This window comes from Camelina sativa, chromosome 19, assembly GCF_000633955.1.
Source record: "Camelina sativa cultivar DH55 chromosome 19, Cs, whole genome shotgun sequence".
Taxonomy (NCBI): domain Eukaryota; kingdom Viridiplantae; phylum Streptophyta; class Magnoliopsida; order Brassicales; family Brassicaceae; genus Camelina; species Camelina sativa.
The window spans coordinates 25,909,382-25,926,271 of NC_025703.1; the positions used below are offsets into that span (position 1 = coordinate 25,909,382).

At 38.7% G+C, this 16,890-nt stretch overlaps 3 protein-coding genes, 1 long non-coding RNA gene and 1 pseudogene across 5 annotated transcripts; 3 read left to right on the forward strand and 2 right to left on the reverse strand.

Moving 5' to 3' along the window:
- Nucleotides 56-2,087, forward strand: LOC104767197 (elongator complex protein 5-like). Of its 2 annotated transcripts, XM_010491244.2 has the most exons (9): nucleotides 56-280; nucleotides 364-456; nucleotides 540-688; nucleotides 781-827; nucleotides 911-980; nucleotides 1,068-1,294; nucleotides 1,377-1,472; nucleotides 1,566-1,641; nucleotides 1,734-2,087. In XM_010491244.2, the coding sequence occupies exons 1-9, from the start codon at nucleotides 114-116 to the stop codon at nucleotides 1,931-1,933; spliced, it is 1,125 nt and encodes a 374-aa protein (XP_010489546.1). In that variant the 5' UTR covers nucleotides 56-113; the 3' UTR covers nucleotides 1,934-2,087. The 2 variants fall into 2 exon arrangements, with proteins under 2 accessions (XP_010489546.1, XP_010489547.1); XM_010491245.2 differs by lacking the exon at nucleotides 364-456.
- LOC104767199 lies at nucleotides 2,808-3,391 on the forward strand (annotated as a pseudogene).
- LOC104767200 lies at nucleotides 5,768-7,959 on the reverse strand. The gene is made up of 2 exons (XR_764209.2): nucleotides 7,733-7,959; nucleotides 5,768-7,636 (listed from the first exon to the last, which is right to left on the reverse strand). It is a non-coding gene; the product is annotated as an uncharacterized LOC104767200 (long non-coding RNA).
- On the reverse strand, nucleotides 8,392-11,884 carry LOC104767201 (succinate dehydrogenase [ubiquinone] flavoprotein subunit 2, mitochondrial). Its single transcript, XM_010491246.2, has 15 exons — nucleotides 11,750-11,884; nucleotides 11,343-11,510; nucleotides 11,170-11,257; nucleotides 10,839-10,985; nucleotides 10,606-10,746; nucleotides 10,432-10,517; nucleotides 10,188-10,344; nucleotides 9,960-10,103; nucleotides 9,688-9,875; nucleotides 9,433-9,607; nucleotides 9,180-9,350; nucleotides 9,011-9,080; nucleotides 8,796-8,916; nucleotides 8,665-8,702; nucleotides 8,392-8,499 (listed from the first exon to the last, which is right to left on the reverse strand). Exons 1-15 carry the CDS (start codon nucleotides 11,843-11,845, stop codon nucleotides 8,397-8,399), a joined length of 1,893 nt encoding a protein of 630 aa, XP_010489548.1. The 5' UTR covers nucleotides 11,846-11,884; the 3' UTR covers nucleotides 8,392-8,396.
- On the forward strand, nucleotides 12,181-13,755 carry LOC104767202 (protein LIKE COV 3-like). The gene is made up of 6 exons (XM_010491248.2): nucleotides 12,181-12,390; nucleotides 12,585-12,637; nucleotides 12,721-12,830; nucleotides 12,915-13,082; nucleotides 13,152-13,376; nucleotides 13,477-13,755. Exons 1-6 carry the CDS (start codon nucleotides 12,262-12,264, stop codon nucleotides 13,581-13,583), a joined length of 792 nt encoding a protein of 263 aa, XP_010489550.1. The 5' UTR covers nucleotides 12,181-12,261; the 3' UTR covers nucleotides 13,584-13,755.

Consider the following 16,890-nt stretch of genomic DNA (forward strand, 5'->3'; position numbering starts at 1 on the left):
GCCCAATAAACCTTGAACTTTTCCGATGTTTGTTTCCTCGCCGCTCTTTTGAAGTTGCAACAAAGCTTCCACTTTTTTCACCGGAGAGAGAGCTTTAGGAGAATCTCTCAACAATGGCGGAATCGATTTTCAGAAAGCTAAGAGACGGTGGAGAAGAAGGCGAACTCGCACCAGCTCTCACCATTGAAGAAACCGTAGCTTCCCCTTTCGGACTCGATGTCTCTGGCTATCTCCTCACAAATCTATCTTCATCAATCTTGGCTGGAAAATCCAAGTCGCAGTACACTCCCAAACCCTAATTCTACTATTATTTTATCTCCAATTGCTTCATTACTGCTAAAGTATTGGTTTTTTTTTATTCAGGGGCCTCGTGTTGATCACATTCTCACGGAGCCCTTCGTTCTATTTGCAATTGTTGAAGCAAAAAGGAATCATTGTCACTTCATCTTCTAAATGGTGATTTTAGGTTTTGTAGCTTGTGGAGTAGTATGAGGGTGCTCTTCTTTTGTATTTAATACCAATTGGTTGTTGATTTGAAGGATTCGTGTTTTGGATTGTTACGCTGATCCACTAGGCTGGATTGATCAGCCTTCAACTGGTGTTAGTGGAGGTTCAAGTTTGATTAAGCTACACAAGTGTGTGAGTGACTTGAAAAGGCTTTTAACTTCAATCATTGAAGCGGGAAGAGGTACTTCTTTTTACTACATTGCATCATTTTTTCAGTTTGGATTTTTTATCTAAAGGTCTATATGAGATATTAAGTGATTAATTTTGCTGCAGAGTTGGTTGGAGATGGGAAGACACGTTTCTGTGTTGCTATAGATTCCGTAAGCAAACTTTTGCTTTTGAGTTTTTAGGCATTGATTGTCGGAAAGAGAAGTGATTTTCATATCTAAACTTTTTGAATTAGGTGAATGAGTTGCTAAGACGTTCGTCCATGCCATTGGTCTCTGGTCTTTTAACAGATCTTCGAAGCCACGGTACTTTGCGACATGAACCTGAACACCTAGTTTATTAGTTTTGTTCATTGTTAGGTTTGATAGCAATGGTTGAATTTTTCTGTGCAGTGCAAATTTCCAGTGTCTTTTGGTCATTAAACACTGACCTTCACCAAGAGAAGGTCATAAATGCGCTTGAATATGTATCCACAATGAAAGCCAACTTAGAACCTTTGTGTCCATCTGAAGATGGACAAAGGAATGCTTTAGAAAACCTGTTTTTGGTTCATCAGGATTTCGGTAAAGGTCGGTTCCATGTTCGGTTTAAGCTTAGAAAGGGACGCGTCAGAGTCATGGTGAGTTCTCTCTCTTGCTCTTTTCTCTGTACCCTTATGAGTATCATCTAGTTAACACTCTTGTAACTCTTTGTACCTACAGTCTGAAGAATATCATGTTGATCAATCGGGAATAAACTTTTCATCCATTTCATCCGCGGATACTGTAGTCGCAACCACTAAAAGCCTTTTGCCTAAGGCAAGTTTTTATGTTCTGCTTTCTTATTTCGTTGGCTTGTTTGATGCTTGCTATTAAGTTGTATGCCTCATATTATTGTTTCTTTTGGTTCAGGTTCAATTCAATCTACAGATTTCTGAGAAAGAGCGAGTGGAGAAAGGAAAAGTTGTGCTTCCTTTTGAGCACCAAGGTGAGTGTACATAGAGTAAAGCCAGAGAATTTAAGCTCATTAATGTCTGTTGTCATGGATAAAACATTATTTGATACGGTTCTGTTCTTCAGATAATGGAATATCGACAGATATCTATGATGGTCGGAGATCTCTTGTGGATGGCAAGATTGAGACACCACCATTGTCTTCAATGGTCTTGCAGACGGATGTGGTTTCATCGGCTAAAGGTGGGGAGATCATATATTTCAGAGATTCAGACGATGAGCATCCTGATTCTGATGAGGACCCTGATGATGATTTGGATATTTGAAGTTCTTGAATTATACTTTTGGTTTTGGTTAGTGTTAAGATCTTAGTTGTTAGATTTTGTACACTAAAACTAGAAGGTTTGTTGGGTATGTGTATTACAGTTATAATTGTTACAATAACAGATCTCATCTATTCTTCTTGAGTTATTTGTTGTGTTTTGTTTGCTGCATAATGATCATCATCAATCATCCTTACGTTTTGAACAAAACAATATCCTCATTGTTTTTTTTCTTTCCCTACTTTTGTTGGGTTGATTTCATTAAATTAGATCAACAAATTGATGACCTAGAATTTAGAATTTATGAAATGTTTGAGATGGATTTATTGTCGCTAATGTTAAAATGGTTGCTAAATTTTAGTTCCGGATAGAGCTACATCTTGTGTTAAGGTTTCATGGGTAACTACGGAAGAAAGACGAAGATGAAAATATTATTTTCTTCTTTTTTAATAAAGATATCAACTATCAAATTAGTTTAAAAGATCAAATTGAAAACTGAAACAAATCTAGATACATCTGAATTGAACAATATAAGGAAGCATATTGAAAAATTATTTGTTAGATGATCTTGTAAAGCCATACTATTATGTAATTTAGGGAATGAATGTAACCCTCTTCAATGTCTTGATTTCAAGTGATAAAGAATATTGATTACATACATCTAATGTGTTCACCAATACACAAAATTTGATAAAAATCAAGTTGACCAAAGTTCTTGAATTGTGCTTATTCTTTTTATGTCTTATATCACTGACCAATGTAAAATAGAAGCCTATAGACCAAGCTTATAAATAGAGGTCTCCTATAGTTCTCTTTTATTCACAGCAGCAACAAGAAAAATAAAAAGAAAAAAAATTAGTTTCTCTCGTTGAGAATCATGGATATATTCAAAGTCGTGCTTGCTTCTCTTCTCATAGCTCCTCGACTTAGTTCATGGCGTCGATATGGTGGTATGATGTAACAGCCAAATATATTTCTTGTTTGATTATATTTTCGCTACTTTTTGTGTAACGTTCTAACAATATTTTCATAATATTCATGCAGACGTCGAATAACAACGCCGCTAAAATCGGTAAGTACAATGATATCATTTATCATATATGTTCACCTTGAAATTATATATACAGAAAAAACCACATATATATACATGTATTTATTAAATTTTTTGATGGAAATTGTGTGCATTTTGTAGATTGCAAGAGCAGATGCCAAGAACGGTGCAGGCTCTCGAGTAGGCTGAAACTTTGTCACCGAGCGTGCGGGACTTGTTGTGCCAGGTGCAACTGCGTGCCACCGGGCACATACGGAAACTACGACAAGTGCAAGTGCTATGGTAGCCTCACCACCCATGGTGGTCGCCGAAAGTGTCCTTAAAAACACTGTCGTTTTTTAATTCGATATCTGTAATACTACTTTGTTTGAATAATTGTTATTATTTTATATGGAATCAATACATAAGAAACACATAAAAAAAAGAGATAATATATGTCATTCGTTATGTGCATTCTTTGAGATTCCTCTCTGAAATATCCTATAGCATGCACCAGACTCAGTTCGAAGTATGATTTCCGTGTTATATCCCTCTAGAAACAAAGTTTCAAATTGTATATGTATCCAAATTGAATTTTACTTAGTTTGGATCGACCGCATCTAAGTGCTATCTATATATTAATTAGACGATACTCTTATTTAGTTGTACTTGTTGGTTTAAGAATCCATTTTTTTTTTTTGGACAAACAGATGTTATCGTTCATTAATTAATGAAAGAGTAACATACAAAAGGACAATGCTAGTTTAAGAGACAACAAAGGGGACATCCCAGAAAAAAAATACATCAAAGCAATAAAGATATATAGGGGCAACAAATATTAGGGGCTTGAGAGCTATGAACCAAAGACTTGACAGCATTCTGGAACCTGTGAGATCAAAGCATATTGATGCATCTTCCAAGAGCAGGTCTAGGGAAGTGAGGGTGGCCATTGTCTTGAAACAAAGACTAAGTGGCAAGGAATCAACCAAAGTTAGGACTCTCGTAAGAGCTTTGCCAAGGAAAGGAGCACGGTTGGTGTTGCTCTGCAAATCGACCACCACAAAGGTGGATGTGATTCTGCGTGTGGGTGAGGGTAGCTTGAGGAGATTGCGGTAACTACTATCTCTTTGAGCAGGAGTCATAATGCCGCTATTCTTCAGGCTTGGCTGAGGGAACTTCAAAAAGTTGATGCAAAACTAATTGGATCTCATAATCATTAGTCGATGGAAAATGGAGAGGTTGATGAAGCAGAGGTAACTCCCACTCCGTAGAGGCCGGGTCATAATGCCAATCTTCAACAAACTATCTCCTTCTAGGGGGTCATCCTTAAGCGATTCAAGTAACAGGGTTCTTAAAAGACTCTTGGACCAAACTAGCAGCAGTTGATGGTTAAGGTTCACTAGCAGTCTTCGGACTAGTGGTATTCTTAAACTAACCAACCATTGACTAGACAAGGGAAGAGTGGAATTCAGACTAGACCTGGTTACAAGTTGACAATGAAACAGTGGAGCTATTGGTAGTATGTATGCTAGGAGATCAGGGAGAGCAAGCAATAGGGATAAACCGATTGGCAGGTCAGAAACATTATCAATGAACAGCATTGCAAGAATCCAAAACAAGCTCTTTAATTGGTCTTGACGCAAGGGAGATTCAAACACAATCGAGATATCTAGGGATCTGCTATCGAGTGAAACTCGTCTTGACCAAGCAGGATACAAAGACATTACACGATATGGGCTTGCTAAGAGATTAAAACTAGCGATTCTAAGGCTTTTCCAGGTCAAGGATGACTTATAGTTTATCCACCCTAAACTATCTTCCAGGGTTTGAGAATAAGAGTGGAGAAATAACTTGGTACAAAGAGTTCTCGAGAGAGAAGCAGAGGTCACCAAGGAGGAGGTTTTCTTTGTCAAAAGTTTCACCAGTGCCGGCGTCAAAACAGAGCTTCCGTCCAACTGCAGCCAAGCAAAGAACTTAGTGAGAGGATTTGGATCCAAGGAGCGGTAAGGTGATAAATTTGACGGCTTAATGGGGTGGTGAGATGGACGAGGACCGGGCTTATAGGAACACTGATGGATCTCTCGAGCAGGAACACGGGGTGGGAACTCGATGTGATGGATTCACCGAGAGGAGTACCCAGATACGGAGTCGGAGCAGGTGGTTGAAGCTGTTGCAAAGGCGAAGACGAGATCTGGAATCTCGACAGGCCGCCGATAGATCTGAAACTAGAGACGAGTAGACTACAGGGGGAGAGGAAGCCGTGGAGAGGAAGAAACCAAGTCCCAGCGACGCCGATTAGGCTCGATGCTGCCGGGGGAACAGATCTCGGTGGTTGTGTCAGAGAGAAAAGAGAGGCTAGGGCGAACTCGATTTGGTTTAAGAATCCATTTTATCCCTAATTTTACAATATAAAAATCCGAGCGGAAAGCCAAAATATGAATAATTCTTCATTTTTTTTTTCAGGAGTTCCGAAGCAAGAATTCAATAATTTGGGTTAAAAAAGTTATTGTCTTAGTTATACAACTTTCATCGGATTCACAAAATCTGATGAACTTGCATATATAGAAAGATTGAAGAGAAAAAGTAAAGAGATTTTTTCTTTGACTCCAAAAGGTAGGAAGAGTTAGGCACTGGATCTTGAATGGAAACAATGGAATTTAAGTGAACCAAATGGATTATCGCGTACAGCTTGTAGCAGTTTACTGTTTACGTTGGATTATTTTTATAAGTTGACTTGGCATTTGATACGTGATCATTGTTCAGTAGAATATGTCACGTTATCAAGAACAAAAAAAAAATTAAAAAGATGGTATATGAAGTCACGTTTTAAATTTACGAGTTGAATTAGTTACAGAAGTAAAAAATATGTACAAGATTTCAAGAAAGGTAAATAAAAAAATCACCGCATTTTATCATTCATCTTATATGACATGTTCTCCTTCTCCAGCAAGAAACATCAATATCTTCGACTTCAACAGTCACCTAGCATTGTAATGTGACACATTCAAAAATCAAATTGGACATAAAACCAAGTTACCGTCAAAATCAAAATCCATCTCCACTAATCCTAAAATCCCACTATGGTGGTCATTGTGTCACGTTAAGGCAATAGTACATCTTTCAGAGATCAGTGTGGGACAATATTGTGGATCATGAGAGGAATAAAACATAGTTGTTTCAACTGAGCTCATCAGATTAGCTCCGGAAGAACTGAATAGGGGAATCACGTAAATTTCAAACTTGGAAATTAACTCAACCCGAGAAAATGTACAATAACCTAATCCAAATGAGGCATAATTGAACTATCAGTAGAAAAGGCGAAGAGAAAACATCATTTATACTCAAGTTTAAAAGATGGATCAACTTAGAACTGGGTGGATTCGAACCACCAACCTCTCGTCCATAAGAAAACGAGCGCTCTACCATTTTGAACTTACATATCTATCTATCAAAAACAACCTTCACCCATGGGCCCAAACACTGAAATTCTCCCAATGTTTGAAAAGCTAAGACTAAACTATCTTCTCTACTTTAAATGCAATTTCCAAATTAAAGTAACTTGCTTTAAAATAATTTGGAAAATGTTCGCTTATAAAATTCATAAACTAAATTAACAGTGCGATTTCATAAATACTACAAAGGGATAAAAAAATTTCTAAGTCGGAAAAATATAAAAAGAAATATAAAATGAATATAAATCTTAATAGATGGAACTTTAAACGTAACACATTCTTCGATTGTAAATAGAGTAGCTGATTAGTACACAAGAAACATCAAAAAAAATCCACGTTCTTCATACTTCTACAGGGAGTGGGTGGTTACAGATACACACAATCTTGTGCAAATACTAGTATTCTACAAGGCTTTCACATCTTCTAACTTACACACTTACACAAGGAAGCTACCGAAGGGGACTACATATTCCTCAAATCTTAGTTCCAAATCATTCAGAAGTAGACTTTACGCTATCACAACTATGTGATGTTATATTTGACGATTGACAATTATATAATACGATACTGTAAGATTAGACAATGACAAATTATGATATTGCAATTCCGGTCAACCATGATGTAAATATGTGCAAACTACAACTAATTCAGATCAAGATTTGTTCTTCCAAATACTGAGTACACTAAGATGATAATTGAGTATCCAAATTAATATACGAGTACCTGATTTGACTTGGTAGTGTTGTGCAAGAAGACATGGTATCGCCCACGGCTCCGATTAAGTAATAGTCTCTGCTTATGATCGATTTTTTAAGCTTCTATGAGCATGTAAATGAAAAAGAGAGAGATGGAACGAGAGAGAGAGCAGAGGCAAGACACACAGAGGAGAAGAGATCCCGGGAAAAAAAACAATAACCCGTGCGATCTCTTCTCCAAAACCCACAAAACAAATCTTTTATTGAGCTAACAGTTTTTGACCTGCCATGCAAGCGCACCTAACATGACAAAGGTCGGATGACAAAGATGCAATCCAGGATACCATACCTATCCACAAACACATCTTATACACCCTAAACTCACTTCAATCCAAACAAACACACGACCTGGTATCGCTAGGTTATGCAACAGATTCCTCTCCTTGTATCCCAGATCTCTGCGCCTCAACGTGACTAATTCACAGATCTCACATCTGACGAAGCCATAAAGGACGATTCATGGCCAGATCTGATCATCAATTAACAATACTCGCGATTACATAACCATAATTCCAATAATAACAGACATAAAGAGAAGCTACCGGTGAAAGGAGATGAAATTTACCAATAGAAAAAACCAGATCTGAGTCAGATCCGTCGTCAACCATCAGATCTCGCTCAGAACACCGCACGGATTTGCAGATCGGGAGGATCTCTACTACAATTAGAAGCGGTAAGGATCGGAGTCGTCTCCATCGCAGCGAGATCTGAGAGAAACGATGACGAACGAAGGAAGCAAGAGACGCTTTTAGAAATGGAGGCGGTGATGAGATAACCACTCAAAATGAATCGTCTCTGTTTATTTATAGGGTTAGAAAGGATGGACGGTCCAGATTAAAAATCTTAGATAGCGTATTAACGGTTCAGATTCGACTGCGTGGATCATTACGTACCTTTCGGATCATTATTATCCTTTAAAGCTAAGGCCGTTTGCTTTATGGAAAAAATTAGAAGTTTATTGGGCTGTGTAACATTGTGGCCTTTTGACTTAAGAATTAGAAGTTTGAAGACCTTCTCAGTGCTGTGGAGTGTTTGCTTCAGTGTGTCTATATATAGTGTGTGAATTTGAGTTATGTTAGGAGTGGCATTTGTTACGAATTCACACGTTGTTACGAATAAGAGCTTTCTTGAAAGAAAAAAAAAGGATAATAGTAATTCTCGTAAGACAACCAATATTTTTCACAATAACCATTGTTATTGTTTCTTATTATAAACCCACCACGATGTCTTCAGTAAACACGAGCTTTAGGTGGAAAAGTATCAACCTCATCATCCAATGTATTCATGTGCACTGGTCTGTACTCCAGTTTCACATTCCCTTCTTCCCAATACCTTCAACATATATATAAACAAAAACGCTCCTTAATTGATTTGAGATTTTTTCATAAAGCATTTTACTAACACTTCTACTTCTCTACCTATGGAAACATAACTATGCTTTTGGGTTTATGATTAACCTATTATGGCTTCAAAAGAGATATAAAAGAGAAATTTTACCCCAATGTGTGCTTCATCCAATTTGCATCGTCTCGTTTCTGCAAAACAACCATACCACAATTCTCTCAGTTATCCACATTTCGACTAAGGCAAATTTGTTGTCAATCTAAGGAACATATATAAGAACTAACCGTGAAATCCTCACGAGCATGTGCTCCTCGACTCTCCTTTCTAGCCTCAGCAGAATGCATTGTTATGCATGCATTAACCAAAAGATTCTCCAACTCCATAGTTTCAATCAAATCCGAGTTCCTAACATGTAAAGTTTCCAATTACACAACTTAAATAATCAATAAGCCTAAAGACATTTTTTTAACGTACGTTTAAACGACTCTCTCTCTCTCACCATATCAAACTCCGATCTGTCACTTTGACATCACCAAAACTGTCCCACGTCTTATCGATCAAATCACAACCTATGATCATCATACCCAAAAAGAAATCAAAAATGTAGTTTTTAGATAATACTGTATATATTCATTAGACCCTATCATAAGGTAAAGTTTTTTCTTTACCTTCTTCTAGTGTTTCTTGTGTACGGAAGACAGCAGCATTGTTTTGCATTACTCGTTGCATGTTTAAACGGATTTTAGAAGTTGGAAGCGAACCATTTGAGTTTCTCATTCGGTCCAACCATTCGATACTCTTCTCACCCGCATCCTTCTCTAGAGGTCTCAGTTTCTCGCCTAAATTTAACAACATAAGAATTCAGAAACACTAACATGTGTCAAACTAAAGAGATGGAAATATATGTATTGCGTCGCTCACCAGGTTTTTGAATCTCTGCAACTCTGTTTGCACAAGCTCTCCCAAAAACAACAATGTCAAGAAGTGAATTTGCGCCAAGTCTATTAGCGCCATGAACCGATGCACAAGCTGCTTCTCCTGCAGCCATTAGTCCAGGAACTATAGCGTCTGTATCATCACCTCTAACGGTAACAACCTGAAAATCTTCCAAAAGTAAGTAATTCAAGTACTGAACATATTGTTCTAACACTAAAATTGTTCAATCTTCTCATTTACCTCTCCATGGTAGTTTGTGGGAATACCACCCATATTATAATGCACAGTAGGCAATACAGGAATTGGCTCTCTTGTAACATCAACACCCGCAAAAATAGCCGCAGTCTCAGATATGCCAGGAAGCCTTTCTTTAAGAACCTCTGGTGGTAGATGGTTTAAGTGAAGGTATGTATGATCCTTCATAGGTCCTGTTAAAGAACAAAGTTACATATCCTCAAGCTGATATCTTATATATATATGTGTCACAAGTGAGTGATCTATATTATTACTACCTGCACCACGTCCTTCTCGGATTTCCATAGTCATTGATCTTGAAACAACATCTCTTGAAGCAAGATCTCTAGCCGTGGGAGCATACCTGTCCATGAATTTCTCTCCTTCACTGTTTCTAAGAATCCCACCTTCACCTCTAGCTCCTATACGTTCAAATCTGACACATTTAAAACGAATATATTTTGTCTAAATCCTCTGTTTTGATCAATGCAGGAAGAAACACATACCTTCTGTGATTAGACATCCAGCTCCATATATACCAGTCGGATGAAACTGAACAAACTCCAAGTCCTGCAGCGGTAGCCCGGCCCGTGCAACCATAGCGTTTCCATCTCCTGTGCATGTATGTGCTGAAGTTGCAGAAAAATAAGCTCTTCCGTATCCCTGAGGTCATTTTATGGATAATGATTAGTTACTGTATGTTTCATAAATCCAGGAAAATATACATTTCAAGAAACAGTTTTGCTTTACCCCGGTAGCTAAAATTGTAGAACCAGCATGGAAACGATGTAAAGTTCCATCTTCCATGTTCAGTGCAATGACTCCTTGACAGGTTCCTGCTCATAAACCTTCTTAGTATATCAATACTGCAACATGATAGATCATACATACTCTTAATAATAAACCTTCTTAATTAGTACTTACCATCACTGTTCATTATCAAATCCAAGGCAAAGTATTCCACAAAGAATTGAGTGTTGTGTTTCATTGCTTGTCCATATAGAGTATGTAACAGAGCATGCCCGGTGCGGTCAGCTGCACATGCGCAACGATATGCTTGACCACCTAAATAAATCACAGAAGTAAAGAACAATGATGAAAAGGTTGCAATTAAACAATCTCCCCCGTAAAATAAGAATAGTGGAAGATTTATGAACCTGTTCCAAAATCAAGACTCTGGCCACCAAAAGCTCGTTGATATATTTTACCATCTTCTGTTCTAGAAAATGGCAATCCGTAATTCTCAAGCTCAATCACAGCTTTTGGAGCTTCCCTGCACATATACTGAATTGCATCTTGATCACCTACAGAACCAAAAAAAAAAAAAACACAAGTTACATCTAAATATAGAAACTTGCAGAAATAAGTAACTTGTATAATAATAAAAAAAAAAGCCATATAAATGCTACATTGCACATTAACATGTTACAACACTATAGAAGACAATTCAAGATTAAGCAAAACAAAAAAAATCATCAGCATGCATACCTAACCAGTCACTTCCTTTGACAGTATCATACATATGCCATCTCCAGTCATCTTCAGTCATATTACCCAAGGCAGCATTTATACCTCCCTTCAACAAATAATGTCATAATTTAATCAACAATAAATTCAAAGTTATATTAAGCTTAATGACTAGATTAAAGAAATCTAGGTACCTGAGCTGCAACTGTATGAGAACGAGTTGGGAAAAGCTTGGTGATACAAGCTGTGTTAAAACCATGTTCTGATAATCCTATTGCTGCTCTAAGCCCAGCACCACCAGCTCCTACAACAACCGCATCATAGGTATGATCAACGATCGTATACGATGATCTATCCCCTGTCTTAAATTAGCCACAAAATTTGAATCAGAATTAGGTGATGTGACATATCAAACTAAAAATTTATTATTACACATAAAAAACATATTCCATTATGATCACATAAATCAAAACAGAACCAACTCATTGACGCTACCCAATTTCAAACAAAGCAAGAAATAAGTCAACCAATGAAATGATGATGATGAGAAACCTCAAAAGACAAAACGAAATCAGAGTTATTCAGAACAACGTCGTCGTACCGAAGGAGTCGAGAAGAATCTGGAGAGTTGAGAAGTGACGAAAGCGCCGTTAGATTCCGATCTCCTGGACGACGCTACTCGAAGGCACCGCCACATCTCTCCGTCACTAACTCACCACGAACTCGTAACACACGAAAATGGAAGAAGACTCGTATTATACAATTTGGCTAAAGAATTTGAAAAAAATGTTGCCCTCAAGTCCCCAACGTGCCAAATTGTCTAATATAGAATTTGAAAAACGTTGATAAAAAATTACATTATAGAAGTCGACAAGTCTCTCTCAACGTGCCCTCAACGGTCAACGAAACGCCACGTCAGATGAATGACAGCCTAATACCATACGGGCTTTAGAAGGCCCAGTAACAAGTGATTAAAGTATATGGGCTTTAGAGTCCATCAGCAAATGCATGCTCTTCTTTGGCGAAGGCAGTTCGTTGCTCTGCTCTCACTCACGCCGGAGAAGAAGAGAGATCGGAGACCGAAGAATCCATTCATTTCATATATAGAGAGAGATGGAACCGAGGGAGAGAGATCTGGAGCGATTGATCCCGATGCATAAATCCGGAGCTTCACCTCGCGACGTCGTTTTGTCTGTTCCGCCGTCTCCTCTCGCTTCTCCGATCCACGTTGCCGGGAGAGAGGTTTCTCTCTCTCTCCCTCTCCTGTTTCTTTTTTTTTAACAGAAACAAACATTACATAGGATTCATCTTTTTCGCCAACTTTTAAACATCTGAATTCAATCAAACATTGTGAAATGTGTTCTACAAGTTTTTTGACCTAGAGCTTGTAAGTTACTTGTATGTTAAGTTATTCAATGTTTGTATCTACAATACAGGCGATTTACAAAGTCATCCGAAGCTGGGCCTCCAAAAAGTTCATGACCGGATGGTAAAATCTTGTTTTAATTACTCTGATCATAGGTTTTTGAAATTAAGACATTAATCTTGTGCTCTTGATCTCATGGGTTACAGTGTCATTCTCTTACCAATTGCTGTCACATTCTACTTCACATGGTGGTTTATTCATTTCGTGGACGGGTTCTTCTCCCCAATCTATACCCATCTCGGAATCAATATGTTCGGTTAGTTTCACTTTTCATCTCTCAGCTCAGTTGCATTGAGTTGTCACATTACTTGTTTCTTCTGTCTAATGAAAAAAATTACAGGTCTTGGATTTGTGACATCCATCACATTCATTTTTCTGGTTGGTGTATTTATGTCTTCATGGCTTGGAGCTTCAGTTCTCAGTATCGGAGAATGGTTTATCAAGAAGATGCCTCTCATCAGTTACATCTACTCAGCTTCTAAGCAAATCAGCGGAGCAATCTCACCAGGTAAGATCTTGTAATCTTTCTTATACCAAAAATTACTAAAAAGACTTACCTTTGATCTCCTTTTATCAGATCAAAGCTCAGGTGCATTCAAGGAGGTAGCCATTATCAGACATCCTCATATGGGAGAATATGCTTTTGGTTTCATTACATCGACTGTGATTCTTCGAGGTCGTGCTGGTGGAGAAGAACTATGTTGTGTCTATGTCCCCACCAACCATCTTTATCTTGGAGACATTTTCCTTATTAGCTCAAAGGACATCATAAGACCTAATCTCTCTGTCCGGGAATGCATAGGTAACTTGTGCCTTAATTTAGCAACTCTCTTCAAACGTTCTGGAGATGTAATAAAACCATCGCAATGCTCAAATTTAATCTTCTTTTGTTTTTGCAACAGAAATCGTTATCTCTGGTGGTATGTCGATTCCACAGATGCTAACAACTTTGGACTCAGAGACTATTCACAGGTCGGTTGTTGGAACCTATGCCATTCCACCCGTGTGAAATTGATGAATCATAGTTGTTTATCCACAAGCTGAAATGGAGCTTGCTGGTTAGGTTACTGCAACATTTGCTAATCCAAAAATGTTGGAAAGTTTTGGAATCATAATGATATATAAGTGAAAGATTTAGATTTTTTGATGTGTTGTTTAAGCCTAGTTTTAGCTTGGACACACACAGAGTATAAAAGAAGTTATATTTGATTTTTGTTTTTCTGTACAAAATAAATTGTTTCAAGAGAGTTTTGTGTTTCAAACCAAAAGGCATATGACAAACTAAACTATGCGCAAGAACATAAACTCAAACAGATCATTTATCTCTAATGGATTCTTAATGAAAATAACAGTTTTTTTTTTCTTTGGCTTTCTGTATGTTGGAGACGTGATGAGTCTGAATGGTGATAAACTAGTAGGCAAGTAGTAGTAGTAGATTAACAATTGATCAGATTGAAGTCTCTCATAGGGTTTGAGTACATTACTAGGAAAATAAAATAAATCAACTGACACGTAAAAAAGGAAAGGGATATTGTTTTCTAATAATCCACAAGTAGATGATAAGAAACATTAAAACAAAGCAAAAGAAATCCTAAACATTGAGATCAGAGACGAGACTCACGAGAGACCGACCTGTCCTCCTCCTCCGAGGGTTTGAGATGTGTAAACGTTTTAGCCAAATAGAAAGATAATCCCACTCAGAAACTCGCCGCGAGTTCAAAAGTAGGTAAATCACAACCCAAAAGATGATTTTAAGAAGAGAATATCACCTTGAAGGGACTGAGATTCACGGATGATGAAATGATAGGATTCAGATAGTGAGATAAGAGAGAGAGCAAGAGTAAAGGAGATGATAATGATTGATTGATTGTTCTCCCAAATAGGACAAGGTTCGTACATAAGCAAATAGGTCACGCAGGACCACAGCTGGCATAAAGCATAAAGCATAACCGGGACAAACCGGGTTTAATTATTGCAAAGATAAGGATAAGATAGAGAGGGTAACAGTAACTTGCTTTTGTCCTGTTACAATACTCCCCTATGGAGAACAGACTTGTCCTCAAGGCTGAAAATGCGGGAACTTGGCTGTGAAGTCTTGATAAAACTCTCAAGTTGCTTGCCCAGGAGACGAACCCTTCCACTGCACCAGAACTTTAGTAGCAGCACTGTTGCGACGCTTGACAACCTTAGTATCCAGGATACGTTCAGGTTCTTTAGAATTACAGTACTGAGGTAAAACTGGTGGTTCAGGTGGAGGATTGGGACAGAGTTTCAGCTGACTGACATGGAAGACATGATGTATAGCCGCTGCAGTGGGAAGTGCAAGTTTATAGGCTACAGCTCCAACCTTGTCAGTCACCTTAAACGGACCATAGTACCTTGGTGATAGCTTGTGTGGGATGTTCTTGGACTTGAGTGAGTTTTGTATGTAGGGCTGTAGCTTCAGGTACACGTAGTCCCCCAATTGAAACTCTCGGAAAGATCTTCTTGAGTCTGCATATTGTTTCATCCGGTTCTGAGCCTGATTCAGGTGAAATTTGAGCATAGAAATTACCTCTTCCCGTTTCTGTAAGCTGCGGTCAACAACCATGGAAGAACTTTCCCCAGGGAGATAAGGAAGGTGTAGTGGAGGAGGCTGACCATATACAACTTCATAGGGGGTGCTGCGGATGGCGGAATGATATGTCGTGTTGTACCACCACTCTGCTAGAGGCAACCATTGAGACCATGTATGCGGAGCTTCAGCAGTCATACAACGCAGATATGTCTCCAAGGTTTTGTTGGTTACCACGGTTTGCCCATCAGTTTGTGGCTGGTATGTTGTAGAGAATTTCAACTCTACTCCTTGCCCCCTGAATAACTCTTGCCATATTTCACTGAGAAAGGTTGGATCCCTATCGCTAACAACATCCTTAGGCATTCCATGGAGTTTGAAAACATTGTCGGGAAAGAGTTGAGCAACATCAATAGCAGTATAGGGATGGGACAGAGCTATAAAATGTGCATTCTTCCTCAGTCTATCAATAACCACCATTATGCAGTGTTTTCCATAGGAGGTAGGTAAACCTTCCACAAAGTCGAAGCTAATAGACTCCCATACACCATGTGGAATGGGTAAAGGATTAAGCAAACCTGGTTTTGCTGCGAGGTCGTACTTGTTTTTCTGACAAATAGAGCAGTTCCTGACTTAGTTTTGTATCTCCAGGCTCATGCGAGGCCAAAAGAAAAGAGACTTGACCTGATGTAGTGTTGCATCTCTGCCAGAATGTCCCCCAGTAGAAGAGTCATGCAGCCACTTGAGAATCTGGAGCTTCAAGCTTCCCTTTTCTGCGAAGCTCCTCATTCACGTAAGAGAAATTAGGATGAGAGGTAGCATCTGTTTGAAGTTCAGAGATGAGCTTCCTCAAATGAGGATCAGTTTGCCATAATAATTTCAGGGAGTCAAAGAACCCTTAATGGACCTGGGACAATGTAATCTGCAGCAGCTGAGAGCCTGTAACCCGAGATAGAGCATCAGCAGCGACATTGTCTTTGCCTTGTTTGTAGTGCACCTCAAATGCGTAGCCCATGAGCTTAGATAACCACATATGCTGGAAAGGGGTAGTTACCTTCTGCTCCACCATAAACTTCAGTGATTTCTGATCAGTTTTGACGATGAAAGGTCGATGTGCGAGGTAAGCATGCCAGACTTGCACGGCATGGACCACTACCATAAGCTCCTTCTCGTACACTGATAGTGATTGGTGTCGCGGACCTATGGCTCTGCTGATGTAGCATATGTGGTGGTTTTCTTGCATGAGCACAGCGCCAATGCCTGTATTGGAAGCATCAGTTTCTACAACAAAGATTTTCTCAAAGTTTGGTAGTGCTAATACCGGGGATGTAGATAGAGCCGATTTAAGCGATTGAAAGGCTTTATCTGTATCTTCATTCCATTGGAAACCCTTCTTCTTCAAGAGATTGGTGAGAGGTCGTGCAATAATACCATAACTCTGTATGAACCGTCTGTAGTAGTTGGCCAATCCCAGAAAACTACGGAGCTGCTTCTGATTGATGGGTACAGGCCACTGCTCGATGACTTTAATTTTAGCCGGATCTGTGCTTACTCCCTCTGCGGATATGAAGTGACCCAAGTATTCTATCACTGTGGCACTGAATATGCACTTTGATGGCTTCAAGTACAGTTGTTGGAGCTGGAGTATAGTGAACACTTCATGAAGGTGTTGTAAATGTTCTTCCCAGGTTTGACTGTAGACCAGTATATCATCAAAGAAAACCAGCAGAAATTTTCTTGCTACCGATTCAAATACCTGATT

Excerpts from the sequence above, each read along its gene's own strand:
- LOC104767197 (XM_010491244.2), top strand. The coding sequence starts at position 114 with ATGGCGGAATCGATTTTCAGAAAGCTAAGAGACGGTGGAGAAGAAGGC. Across the intron at positions 689-780 it reads AATCATTGAAGCGGGAAGAG|AGTTGGTTGGAGATGGGAAG; the intron begins GTACTTCTTTTT and ends ATTTTGCTGCAG. Across the intron at positions 828-910 it reads TCTGTGTTGCTATAGATTCC|GTGAATGAGTTGCTAAGACG; the intron begins GTAAGCAAACTT and ends TTTTTGAATTAG.
- LOC104767201 (XM_010491246.2), bottom strand. The coding sequence starts at position 11,845 with ATGTGGCGGTGCCTTCGAGTAGCGTCGTCCAGGAGATCGGAATCTAAC. Across the intron at positions 10,986-11,169 it reads CAAAGGAAGTGACTGGTTAG|GTGATCAAGATGCAATTCAG; the intron begins GTATGCATGCTG and ends TTGGTTCTGTAG. Across the intron at positions 9,876-9,959 it reads CCGAGAAGGACGTGGTGCAG|GACCTATGAAGGATCATACA; the intron begins GTAGTAATAATA and ends GTTCTTTAACAG.
- LOC104767202 (XM_010491248.2), top strand. The coding sequence starts at position 12,262 with ATGGAACCGAGGGAGAGAGATCTGGAGCGATTGATCCCGATGCATAAA. Across the intron at positions 12,391-12,584 it reads TCCACGTTGCCGGGAGAGAG|GCGATTTACAAAGTCATCCG; the intron begins GTTTCTCTCTCT and ends TCTACAATACAG. Across the intron at positions 12,638-12,720 it reads AAAAAGTTCATGACCGGATG|TGTCATTCTCTTACCAATTG; the intron begins GTAAAATCTTGT and ends CATGGGTTACAG.